At 41.7% G+C, this 13946-nt stretch overlaps 1 protein-coding gene across 3 annotated transcripts in view; it reads left to right on the top strand.

Moving 5' to 3' along the window:
• DPP6 (dipeptidyl peptidase like 6) overlaps positions 1 to 13946 on the top strand; it is a 771331-nt gene that overhangs the window by 679524 nt on the left and 77861 nt on the right. For all 3 annotated transcript variants that reach the window (XM_006129324.4, XM_075922771.2, XM_006129323.5), the window contains exons 9-11: positions 5136 to 5290; positions 6494 to 6591; positions 13313 to 13436. In XM_006129324.4, coding sequence (XP_006129386.1) covers positions 5136 to 5290; positions 6494 to 6591; positions 13313 to 13436 — 377 coding nt within the window. The remainder of the gene's footprint in view (positions 1 to 5135; positions 5291 to 6493; positions 6592 to 13312; positions 13437 to 13946) is intronic.

Here is a 13946-nt window from a genome sequence, read left to right as displayed (position 1 = left end):
GCTGTCTATTATTCTTGAAGCAGGCCACCCTTTCGTGAAGCTTGAATAAGGTGCTTCTTGTGGCAATTTTGATTTGCCATCTGCCTGTGCTGTTGTATCTGATCTGTTCTTACGCAACGATATCAAAAGTTTTTCCCACTGGATCCACAATATGTCCTTCTGAGACTCATGGGCCCTCCATTTGAACCTTAGCTCCATGCTTTACATCACTCTGAAGACTGTTTTCCTGGTGGCTATTATTTCATCCAGAAATGTGAACAAGCTCCATATATTTGTACCTAAACCTTTCTATATGATGTTCCATAGGAACTGAGTGGTCATGAGAGCTTACCTGAAGTTCATCCCTAAGGGGCATTTCAGAATTTTATTTAAACCAGTCAACTAACTTGTCTGTCTTCTTCCCAAAGCCACCCTAAGTCACATGGAAAAAGAAAACACACACATTAGATGTATCCAGGACTTAGTAAGTTGGTAGACTATGTTATTCTATCTCTAGCCACTGGATGGGATGTTCATGAAGATGTCTCATCACTAAAGAAGTTGGCTGTGGAGCCACTTCCGTCAAACATCAAGGCTCTTTTCACAAGAACAAAAGCAGCATCCTCTGTTTGGTTCAGGAATGTGCCAGTACTAGAATGTGGAGTAACCTACTGACATGTCAAACAATGAGCCTTGAACTTATGCATCGAGTCAGATGCCACATTCAGCAAGGCAATACTACAATCGCTGTTTCACTGACATGCTGAAACTCTTCACTCCCACTGTCCTGAGGGGATGCTGCTTGCCATTCACCTACACAGGGCTCTGCACTGACACACACTCAAAGAAAGATACCTTAGCCTGCAGTAAGTGTGGCTGTTTCAGGTAATGTGGTCCATGTGGATCCCATGACCCACCCTCCAACCCTGCTTTTCAGAGACTTCGGATAACATGTGCTTCAAGTTACAAGAGAGGACAGGGAGGGTCGCAGGAACCCTGCCTTTTATACTCGCACACGGATGCATTAGGAGACAGAATGTGCCTGCGCAGCCCGAATGGACACTGCCAGCTAAAGACACTGATCCCAGGTTGCTGTACAGCGGGGTCCATATTTACAGCATCTTGAAGATGCACAGTTGCTGAAGGGTTACTAACCGTTCCTTATGTTCAGGAGATGATTCTGAATACAAAGAATAAAGAGGCCCCAAATGAAAGTTTAATCTCCGATACTTAGTCACTTTGTATTCATAAATACATTTTCTGATTTGCTAAAGCTAATTGTTCTTTCTAATAATGGCAAGATGATCCTGGCTTTGTTTCAAGGCAAAGGTTCATGCAATTAAATCTCAGCAGCAGAGGCCTACAAAATGGGCACTAAAACATCAGTTGGCATGTGACCTTCAGCTGAACTGTTTCATTAAGCCTAAGAGCTTGGAGAAAATGTTTGCTGAATAAAGTCATTCCTAATTAATATGAAAATGTCGAAGATTTGCCCGCCATCCTTTTTACCCCTTTCTGGCTAATGCTTAATTATATCTCTAATGACCTGCTAACATAAAAAGCCAAGAGCTGTATTTTTTTAGGACACGCGATGAAAATATTGCAGCAACATTTTGCCAAGTTGATCTATGCTGCTGTTTGCAATATTTCACATTTCTCTTGCCCTCCCAAGTATTTATTTGGAAGGTAATGGATAGTCATTATGTTATGATTATTGTAAGTAATTATTTACACTGGTTGCCATTAAAAATTTTCCTATACTACCTTGTATAACTGGACAGTAAGCACAATCTCAGTGCAATGTTTGCATTCCACGAGGTGTAATAGTTAACTCGAACTAAGGACTTAGTTAGAGTTAACATTTGACTGCCACGTGTAGCTGCGAGCAGTTAGTTCGGACTAAGGGGATTTAAAAATGGCGCCCTGATGGGAAGATGCAAATAAAGCCCGGGATATTTAAATCCCGGGCTTCATTTGCAACTTAGAATGCCTACATTAGCCTCCCTACTTCGAACTAAGGGGCTAGTGTAGACATACCCACAGTTATCTAACCCTAGGCTGCATGATTATCATCTGTTCAAAAATGGTTCTCTTGATCCATTTGCCAAATTATGCCATGGGATTTTGTTGTTGTTTGAGTTTTTAGGGACTAGGATGAAACAACCAAAGATTTTCAATCATATATACCTGAAAAAAATATTTTAAAAGCTATAAAGACAGTTTATGCAAAGTAACTACTCTAGGTAATATGTTTAAATTCTTTCCCCCACAGAACAAAAAAACAGCATTCTGTGACCATCTCTTTCTTAGTTAGCTTACATTGAATAAATCCTAGCTCACTCTATACACCCCGGCTGTGTCTACACTGGCACCCTTTTCCATAAAAGGGATGCTAATGAGACACTTCCTTTCAAGTAGGAATAAGGGATCTTCCGGAAAAGGGCTTATTTTCCACAATATCCCGTCTAGACTGGCGCTTTTCTCCGGCAAAACCCCGAGCCGGAAAAAAGCGGCAGCCATGTTCATGCAAATGCCACGGGAGATATTTAAATCCCCCGCGGAATTTGCAATTCCAAAGTGTCTCATTAGCATCCCTTTTACGGAAAAGGGTGCCAGTGTAGACACAGCCCCCGTGTGTGAACGAGTCTAGATTGGCCACACGGAGATTGCCACCCTCAGTGCAGACTGCAAAAAATAGAGCAGACAATCCCCCAAACTGGTGGTTTATTCTATGGGTAGATTCACTAAGCTAGTAACAAAAGAAATTCTGCAGTACCCACTGGTTAATAAAATGTGAAACACAGTCCCCTTTAGGCAAGCCAATCCTTGGCTCCCATCTAGACAACCAAGTCTCATAGGGTATGTCTACACCTAGTTCGAACTAGGGTGGTTAATGTAGTCATTCAAAGTTGCAAATGAAGCCCGGGATTTAAATATCCCAGGCTTCATTTGCATCTTGCCAGGCGCCGCCATTTTTAAATCCCCGTTAGTGCGGACTCCGTGCCCGCGGCTACATGCGGCACGGAGTCGGTAGTTCGAATTAGGCTTTCTAATTCAAACTACCGTTACTCCTTGGGGACCAGATCCAGGCAAGTCAGGGACCACATCCAGCCCCCAGTCCTGAGGTTCCCCAACCCTGACTTAGACCTTTTCTGTTAAAATTTCAGCAGAGCTGAGATGAAAGGATCAGGCCTAAGCAGGGGTGATGCACTGGGGGGCACAAGGAGACACAAGCCCCACCGAATGCCATGGGTGGGAGAGGCTGGCCAGCAGCTGGTAGGGGAATTAGCAGGGGGAAGGGAGCGCTTGCACCAACAGTATGGGCCGACCTTGTCCCTCTGCACTCACCGGCAGCAGCAGGAGAAGAAGAGCTGCTTTGATTCCCTGGCCATGCCGCTCTGGGAGAGGTGGCAGGACTGCCCCCGCAATCCCCAGTGAAAGTGGAACGACATAGCTGGGTGAGCAAAGCAGCTGGGGCCACATTGCTCTGCTTCCCCTGAAGCTGCCGGAGAGTGGAAGGTGGTGGATCTTTGCTGCCGTCACTGGCCCCTCTGTGGGGAAAGAGGGACAGGTGGGTCCAGCATTCATGGGGACATGGCTTTAAGGCCTGCTCCCTGCATATACTGGTTCCTGTCTCCCCTTTCCTCCCCTCCCTGCTGCCTCTGTATCCAGGGAGGGGAGCAGCATATAACCATGAAGGTTAACCAATGAGCCCGGGTTCATCAGTTAACTGTGTACACGGTTACACTGTCACATTCCAATCCTGGCTACTTTTATACTTCTTGGCATTCATATTAGGTAAACATTAGTGGTGGTTCTGGGCCTGGCATATTGCCAGGCTCTTTCTGAGTATCCTCTTGATTTCCCACCAGACTAACTCTCACACACTTGAATTCTGACATAATTTTTGTGGCTCATGTGTGAACAAAAAGTATATATATATATATATATATATATACTTGAAAGTCCGGAGTCCCAGCATTCAGGGCTGTGAAGCATTAATCACTGCAGTTTATAAGATACTGGTTTTTAAAAATGGTGTCAGAAATGATGTGGTAATAAAATGCACAATGGTAATCAGAATGACATGCTTTTAAAGGCCAATGGCTTCTGATGTGCCACTGTAACCTGCCCTCAAGCAGACCAGCAAACTTTTCCAAACCTGGCAGCAGTAAGTAGAAAGATGAAAAATTTCAGTCCTTGACTGATGCTTGTTTCTATGTTTCAGTGCTATAATGATATAAGGCCACAAGTCTCTCCTTAAAGAGACTAAAATCTCAATCTGTGAAGCATTTTCAATAAGCCATAAAAGCTGTGAAATGTTGGGGTATTCTATGTCTTCAGACATAACCAACAAACATGTAGGAACACATGGAGACTGGAGTCTTTGGTTATGGCTTGGTTTATTGTAGCCGAAACCCTGTTACACCCTGCAAAACACAGCTGTACCACTCGTTCGCCTCCCCCACGTCCCAAAGAGTGAGTACCCAGATCCTTGTGCATTTCCCTCTATTGTAATCATCAGCCCTCTCCGTTCCCAGGTGGGCAATTCTGGTCTCAAACTTGGTCCAATAATTGCCCTCTAATTTCTCTGCTAAATCCCCTACTTCTCTTTATATTTTCCCTTACACATGATCATTGTTGCCATATCAGGGATTGTTAATGGGTGCCTGGCTGTCTCCATTAGTGACACCTGAAAGCTTGTGGTTTTGGAGTTTTCCATGTACCACCTCTGCAGGCAGACTCGATATAACTCCCCACATAAAATATCATCCTTTTTGTTACCACCAATGAGTTATAGTCTCAGACTGTCAATATCCTTACACAGAACATCATGTACAGTATGCAACTAATGTACATCCGCATACCTGTGTACAGTATGCCTAACACAGGGACAGCAGTGCCTTTTATGGTATTAGAGATGTGTGCCTGATAGTATAAGCAACCTGATGTTTCTTGAGCAATACTAACCTATATGTTGAGAATAATTATCAATTGTGCGCATTAGTGATATTGCATAATGTAATGAGTATTTTTTTTTACAGAATTTCCTATTATATCCTCCATGTCTTGTGATTATACTATGCTCTTCAACTCTATACAGTTTGGTAACTAGCGTTATATGTCTAAGAGGTGCATTTTTATTTTTAAATTAGAGGAGATATTGAAGACCCATATAGCACATTGGTGGTCTCCTGATGGCACCAGGTTAGCGTATGCAACAATAAATGACTCCAGAGTCCCTATTATGGAAATTCCAGTCTACACTGGCAGCCTTTATCCTACCATTAAAACATATCATTATCCAAAGGTAAGAGAAAATATAAACACATAGTCAATGCTTTTTTTGAAATGTTCACAGTTTTGTTTCTAGCTGACTCCACTATGGTAATGCATAATAGGACATATTTATAAACAGTACAATGAACAGAGAAAAGATCATTCATCATTGAACTGTTAAACTGTGGGCTTCATTGTTTTGTATCTGCTTCTGTAAAAGTACATTTTTCTGACACAGGTATTAGCCATTCAAAAATATAAAGCGAAAAAGTAAAGTCTAAACCCTTTTTCTCTCATACCTGGACAAAATCTGTTGTTTTGATGCTAGATGGGGTGTGATTACCTCTGAGATGTTGCAAACAAAATTATGTTTGTTGGTTTTATGCCTTTGCATCAAAAGGGCATTTGGGAAAATTAAGTACTTAGATTTTCCTGTAAAATTCAAGATGGACTAATAGTCAGGACAAATAGTCAGGATTCTGGGACACATTGTACTTTAGCTTTAGAGTAGAAAATGAACTGGGAATGGGAAAGGGCCAATGTTTCATTGTTTCATAGAGCCCTGCAGAATAGTGTCACTGTAGGTGAACAGCACCATATAAATCTCCAGCCAGTGTTGAAATATTATTAATTCTTTCTGCTGCACTATAATATGTTGCATGGTTCTGCATAGCTGCTTCCTTCAGACATCTCACCTTGTGTAGGGGGTGGTTCCCTCTGACCTCACATGCTAAGCCAGGTCAGACCAGCCACTCTTGAAGATAGGTGATGTCAAGAGAATAGTTAGATGCTGAAGGAAATGGTGCTGATGTTACGATAGGAGGTGCTCTTATGTATAACTCCATGTTTATGCAATATCCAACATGGCACTAAGAGACAGCCTACTCTTTTCAAATAAGGCATCAACTTGAGTTCCCGGTATTGTTGCTAAAACAACCATGACATTTTTCATAAAAGCGGTGAATGTTATCATCAGTGTTCTAGCCAAATTTCAATGTGGACAGTTACATCCTACCATCCTAAGTTGCTCATACATCAGTGCCTGGTCTAAACGGCTGTTTGATTTTTCTGTGCACTGTTAAACAGTTGCTGCATTCCAGCCCAGAAGTGGCTGAACTACATAAGAAAAGAACTTTTGGATTCCAATGCATTTTAGGATCTGTTCATATGAAAGGTTATAGCTATGAATGTAAGGTGTTATTTGTTGTAATATACTCTTGTTTTTAATTTCCAGGCTGGAATGGAAAATCCAAGCATTTCTTTACATGTCATTGGTTTGAATGGACCTACCCATGATCTGGAGATGACTCCCCCTGATGATCAAAGAATGAGGTATGTTGCTTAATATGTTGCGCATGTGGCTCTTTCATTATGCCACTGCCTTAAATCAAAGATTGACTTTATAAATATTAATTGCACAGACTTTTCCTTCACTAGTATTAAGTAATTTCATTCTGTGCAAATTAAAAAAAAAAGAAACTACTTGACCCACTTGAAAGAGATTTTTTTGCTCCTTAAGTGTGATGTTGAATAAAGGTTATTTTTGGTTTTTTTATTCTCCTTAAAATCATTTTCCTCAAGTATTAGACTGAGGGCCATTGTGAGAAAAGTCTTTAGGTCTGCGGTAAAATCCAGCTCAACAAATTGATGCTGATTTTCACAATTGTAAAGCCAATACTTTAATTCCAATTTTCCCCATATAGGGGAGACCTCCAAACTGGACCCTTGGGCAGACATATAACTACTGCAGTGCAAACACAAAACTCAGCTGCTTTGGGGCTCAAACATGAACTTGAAACAAAACAGGCTTTATACAAATACTTTTGATCCAAGAACCTTTCATCAAAGCAGAAGCAAAACTTTTTTGTTGATTCAGTATAGGCTTGAGTTTTTAGAGAGTAAGCCCCCCGATTCAACAAACTAGTTAAAGATGTGCCTATATTTAAGCATGTGCTTAAGTCTATTACTATTCAGCAAAGCACCTGAAAACCTGATGGGAAGTTAAGCCTATTTAGTGGCAAAAAAGCTATGTTAGTGCAAATTTCAAATTGCTTGGTGATATGTCATTCCCTCGTAGAACATTAAGATGAGGAAAAAACAAACTTCTGAAAACTAGGAAATGCAGAGTTAGGGTTGCCTAGGAAACCTTGCACTGCTCTCTTTCAGAAGTGCCCCAATACACCCCATTATCATACAGACTTTTACTCTGCTCACTCTACAATTGCAGAAATATCAGGTATCTAAAAGGCTATCACAAGGAGGGAGACAAATTGTTCTCCTTTGCCTCTGAGGATAGGACAAGAAGCAATGGGCTTAAACTGCAGCAAGGGAGGTTTAGGTTGGACATTAGGAAAAAGTTCCTAACTGTCAGGCTTTGTCTAGACTACATGCCTCTGTCGGCAGAGGCATGTAGATTAGACACATAGGCAAAGGCAAATGAAGCCGCGATTTAAATGATCGTGGCTTCATTTACATTTGCATGGCTGCTGCGCTGAGCCAACAAACAGCCGATCAGCTGTTTGTCGGCTCAGCGCGCTAGTCTGGACGCTCCTCTGCCGACATCAAAGCCCTTTGTCAGCAGCCCCGTTATTCCTCGTGGGATGAGGTTTACCGGGGTTGCCGACAAAGGGCTTTGATGTCGGCAGGGGAGCGTCCAGACTAGCGCGCTGAGCGGACAAACAGCTGATTAGCTGTTTGTCGGCTCAGCGCGGCAGCCATGTAAATGTAAATGAAGCTGCGATCATTTAAATTGTGGCTTCATTTGCCTTTGCCAAAACAACAAATCTTCATGGCTCCGTCGACGGAGCCATGTAGTCTAGATGTACCCTCAGAGTGGTTAAACACTGGAATAAATTGCCTACGGAGGTTGTGGAATCTCTGTCTCTGGAGATATTTAAGAGTAGGGGATGGTCTAGACAGTACTGGGTCCTGCCATGAGGGCAGGGGACTAGACTTGATGACCTCTCAAGGTCCCTTCCAGGCCTAGTAGTCTATGATTCTATGAAATGTATAAGCCTTTTACAGACCGTTGGCTCCCACACACAGAATTCCATGTAGTACTGTTAAAGGGGGAAGCAAGTTATTAAATCTTTATATTGCCCAGGTGTACAAAAGATGGGACTAGAACTGTCATTGGTGGGATGCTCACTGGGGGCAACGATGTTGGCACAGTTCTTTGAGTGACCCAGGCAAGTATGAAATGTTTGCCTAGAGACCATTCCAAGGGTTTTCTTTACTGGTGCATGTGCACTGTAATTCCCCCAGATAGTACATCTAGGCAAATGAAGAACTGTACCTTCTCTTAAACACCATTCACCATTTGGGTCCTCCAGAGACCCTCTACCTATTCTCCCCCAGTCCTCCCCTGACACTTCTCTCATGTCCCTCTTTCCAGTGTCTCACCCCTCCACTTCCAGCTTCCCTCACTTGAGCTCCCAACCTCTCTGCCCTTCTTACTCCTGAGGGAATTCTCTGTGGGTGTGTCTAGACTTCATGCCTCCGTCGACGGAGGCATGTAGATTAGCCAGATCGGCAGAGGGAAATGAAGCCGCGATTAAAATAATCGCGGCTTCATTTAAATTTAAATGGCTGCCCCGCTCTGCCGATCAGCTGTTTGTCAGCAGATCGGGGCAGTCTGGACGCGCCGCGTCGACAAAGAAGCCTTTCTTGATCGGCACAGGTAAACCTGGTTTCACGAGGCATACCTGTGCCGATCAAGAAAGGCTTCTTTGTCGGCGCGGCGCGTCCAGACTGCCCCGATCTGCCGACAAACAGCTGATCGGCAGAGCGGGGCAGCCATTTAAATTTAAATGAAGCCGCGATTATTTTATTGGAGAAGGTCCAGAGAAGAGCCACAAGAATTATTAAAGGCCTAGAGAACATGAGCTATGAAGGAAGGCTGAAAGAACTGGACATTAGGAAAAACTTCCTAACTGTCAGGATGGTTAAACACTGGAATATTGCCTAGGGAGGTAGTGGAATCTCCATCTCTGTAGATATTTAAGAGCAGATTAGACAGACATCTAACAGGGATGACCTGGATGGTGTTTGGTCCTGCCATGAGGGCAGGGACTGGACTCGATGACCTCTCGCGATCCCTTCCAGTTCTAGTGTTCTATGATTTTATGATTCAATGAATATCTAAGCACCTTCTGGGGTATCAGAATTTTCCCCATACTGTTTTTCGCATTGTCATTCTAAAGTGTTACTTTACAAATCCATTTACATTGATAAGACAGAAGTGTCACCAGCAAATACACTCAAAAATATGTAGAACAGGACTTGTCTTATAAAAAAAAAAAAACATTTCAAATTTGCATGTATCAAGCAGTGGCTCAGTGTCATGCGATTTAAGACCATCGTTAGTCATTTTTCTGTTGGACTGCTGAAAGGGAAATAGCATTGTCTATATGCAAAGTTCAAGCTAAAATTATTTAACATGGTTGTTTATAACAGCTTGAAACTGTTTATAGAAACACAGCATCTTCGTATTCTAATAAAGAGGTGTAGTGTGTGGGGGTCAGTTCTAACAATCATGGATAAAAATAATATATTTGATATAATTGAACAATGATGCAAAATATACCATAATTATTTACTCTTTGTACATTTCTTCAAAAACATAACATTTCTAAAGCATACTGCAAGCGGTGCTGCTGGTCTCAGAGGGGTACATTGTCAATATGCATATTTTTTCTAAAATGATATGCTTAGTGTGATTGTGTTTCATTAGAACAGACAGTGCACATCTCGTGTAGAAGTAGGGCTTGGCTATCCTTGAAAAATTGCCACACTGTATCTGCTCTGGTGTAGTGCTTCAGTGCAGACATTACCTGTGCTGACAAGAGGGCTATGTCTAGACTACGGCTCCATCGACGGAGCCATGTAAATTAGTTTATTCAGCATAGTCAAAGAAGCAGGGATTTAAATAATCCCTGCTTCATTAAAATAAACATGGCCACCACACTGTGCCGACGATCAGCTGGTGCAGCACAGCGCAGCAGTCTAGATGCGGCGTGGTTGACAAAGGAAGCCTTTGTCAACCGCTCCGGTAAACCTTGTTTCACGAGGCATAAGAATTTTCTTTAAGAACAAATGAGATTCACTATTATTGTCATTTATTATTTTTCCATTGAGGGCCATTGTGCTGGGTGCTGTACATGCAACAATAAAAAAGATGATACTTCCCCTTTTGAGCTGACAATCTACGATTGTGATAGGATGGATAAGGTGGATAGGCAGACATATGTCAGGTGGGGCACTCAGCAATGCATGTGGAGCAGTGAGGAATCCTGAACACTAAGGAGGAGTTTCAGTTTGCCCCTTGCCTAAACATTAACTAAGAAGAAATATAATCCAGTGGTTTGCATGGGACTTTAAAGATCTAGGGCCAATTCCATGCTCAACTACAAATTTCCTGTGTGACCTTGAGCAAGTTACTTAGTCTTCTTATAGCTCAGCCCTCCCGCTCCTCCCTCCCCCCCCAGACACTGTACAATGGGGATGCTAGCGTTTCCTTACCTCACAGGCAAGTGCTCAGCTATCATGGTAATGGAAGCCATATAACTACTTTGATAGCCATTTGATAATGTTCTGTAGGCAGTGTTAGAGGCAAGTGGTAAGTAGGGAATTTGATATTCCACTACCATCTTAATTTTCTGCAAGGTATTTTCTGCAAGCTTGTATGACATCAAAATGTAACATAGTTACTTCAGATTCTCTGCAAAATTTATGGAAAAATGTTCAAATCAACAATTTGTCCTAAATGAACATTTACTTTTACTTTTTTAATACATTTATTTATTGCCAAATGGGTTTTTTAGCACAATTTAATTTTGTGTGACCATTTCTCCCCTGCTAGGGAATATGCTACTGCTGATATGGAGTAATATGACAATTTCTTTCAGCCACCAAATTTCCAGGACACTATTACCTTGCCCAAAGGTGCCCTATCTTCCTGTATTGTTCATGCAGCTGAACTCATTTGTTTTTTCCCCAGCCAAATTCATGCTCTAAATATTGCTGAAAGCTACAAAATTAATTTCCAGCTTGTTATTTTGCTAGACAAACAGATCTTTGTTGCTTTTGCCCTTTCTCTGCGGTCTGTATGGGAATCCTTGCCAGAACACAGAGTACTCTCTAGTGACACAGCACATTAATCCCAATGAGAGAAACAACTCCTTATACATATTTTATAGCAAACAAATGAACTAATAAATTTTTATAGACTGCACTCTATGAGCAGTTATTGTATTATAATTTAAGGGTGTTTTTGGCCTACACACTCCTCCAGTATATTATTGTATCTCTAGATTTGTCAGTTCAGCAAGTGTCTCACCCTTTAGATGAATTCCTCTGTGACTGAACATGAACAGTTGTGATCACTACCATTAACTAGCTAGGAATTTGCATCTCCCATTATATTTATTTGTTTACCCATCTCTCCTCTCCACCCCAGGAACATTCAGTTTTTGCAATTTACTTTTATAAAGTCATTGGGGAAGGAACCGTCCTTGATTATATGTTTGAACAGCACCCTGCATAATGAGATCCAAGCTGATTGTGCTCCTTCAGAGCTACCATAATGTAAACGTTTAATAATAATAAGATGATGACTGAGATTGTGGGCCAGTTTCTGATGTAAACCAGGGCAACTCCATTGACTTCTTTATACACATTTTTGCTGTGCAAAACACCTGCAGTCTGACTTTGTATTCCTTAAAACTAGTTTATTTTCAGCATGGCGCCACTATTAAAGAATTGTTTCATACTGCTTCTAGTGGGATCTTTGAATGGGAGATTAGTTTGCTTTCCAGATTCCTTAGCTGGGTCACACCTCTTGGGCCAGAGCCACCAGAATCTATAAACCACCTCTTTTTATTCCTCTCCAGACCCTAACCGGTAATTTAACTAATATGCATATTTAGAGGCAATTAGTTCTATATGAGAATTGAAATAGTCCATGCTGTGGTCAGAAGTTACCAGTGTGGGGTCCTGACAGATATGTCTACACTAGCCCCCTAGTTCAATCTAGGGAGGCTAATCAGGGTGACCGAAATTGCAAATGAAGCGCGGGATTTAAATTGACTAGCCTGAAGTAACTGCCCGTGTCTACACGCGGCAGTGAAATGGGATTCCGAATTAAAGCCCTACATTGAATTAGCTGTTATTCCTTCTGCAATGAGGGATAATCAATTCCCCCTAAGCCAGACAGAGACAACTCCTCCAAGACACAAATTTATATACAGGGATTACATTGCCACCCTCTGACATTACCCATATATCATCCATTACATTGCACCTCATGATTCAATCAAAACATCTCTGTCCAACATACTGTCATTTTTTATGCTGTCCTGAACCTGGGTCAGTATGTCTCTGTTATCTGCGGGGAGTGTGTTAGTACTAAGCTGTTCTTAATGAGGTGATGTTACCATCCCTCTGGAATGAGCATACAGCCAGTGCCTAGTACCAATTAGTATTTCTACACTATCAGCCCTGTTCATGCCAAGTTCTCAGTACAGGTCTTGTCTCTTGCTCACAGCTTAATTTTCCTTTATATTAGCAAAGTCTTGACCATTGTTGGCTAGGCCTTGGGCCTCGTACCAGGACTGTGGCTTATGGTTTAAGCCCTCATCTTACTACACATGCAATTTGTTTATTTGGTCACATATGCTCGGGTATGTAGCCACATGCATTTTCCACCTACTGTTGAGAGGTTCTGAATAACATATGCGATGTTGTGTTGTTAGATTTGACTCCTATGAAAAACAAATTTTACAGCTGACATGCAGAATGGGAAGTTGGAGTTACATGCATAGCCCTAAAAATGACGTTTTCAGGGGTTTATATGAATGCATAACTTGCCCTAGAAAGATCAAGACAAAGATGTTCTAATAGCAATAGACTTTTCCTTTCACATCCATTCATTCTAGGGCCCACAAACTCCAGTGATTTGCTGAGCTGAAAAACATTGTAGCATAAGTATCTCTTGCACTATTTTAGTGATGTAAACCTGAAGCAGTGACCACTGAATGCATTTACATGTTTCCAGGGACTACTACATAACCATGGTGAAATGGGCCACTAGCACCAAAGTGGCAGTAAATTGGCTAAACCGGGCACAGAATGTTTCTATCCTGACACTGTGTGATGCTACCACTGGAGTCTGCACAAAGGTAGGAAAGACTCTTAAAAGAAAATTGTTTGACCTTCCATTTGTGTAATCCTCACGAAGAGAATATCCTTCAGTTCTTTTATCTGAAAGTGGATTACAGTACTTTATGTATAGAAAGAATACAAGAGACATGCACAATATTTGCTGAGCAAGGAGTGTGGGCTACCTGTGGCCCACTACAGAAAAGAAAAGCTAATCACAGTCCAGTCCTATCTGTGCAATGTTTGTGTGTGTGTATAGAGAGAGAGGAGAGAAAGTGAGAAAATCTATAGGTGCATTCTCTGTTGTGAACTCTCACACACATACCCTTACTATTTTTAACTTTGGTGTCCTTTTTAACATCTGAGCTCAATAGAAATACACATGGATTTGTCTATACAAAATTTTGTACCAATTTAGTTAAATTGCTCCTATTCCCTTATGGGGGCACATTTATACACACATAGTGACATGTATATCACTATCGTTTGTTTCAGTACCAACATATAAGCACCTTTTAACTGGTACCTCC

This window comes from Pelodiscus sinensis, chromosome 2 (assembly GCF_052426305.1).
Source record: "Pelodiscus sinensis isolate ZL-2025 chromosome 2, ASM5242630v1, whole genome shotgun sequence".
NCBI classification, from domain to species: domain Eukaryota; kingdom Metazoa; phylum Chordata; order Testudines; family Trionychidae; genus Pelodiscus; species Pelodiscus sinensis.
Note: the sequence above shows the minus strand (reverse complement) of the source record. Positions and strands in the feature narration are given on the sequence as shown.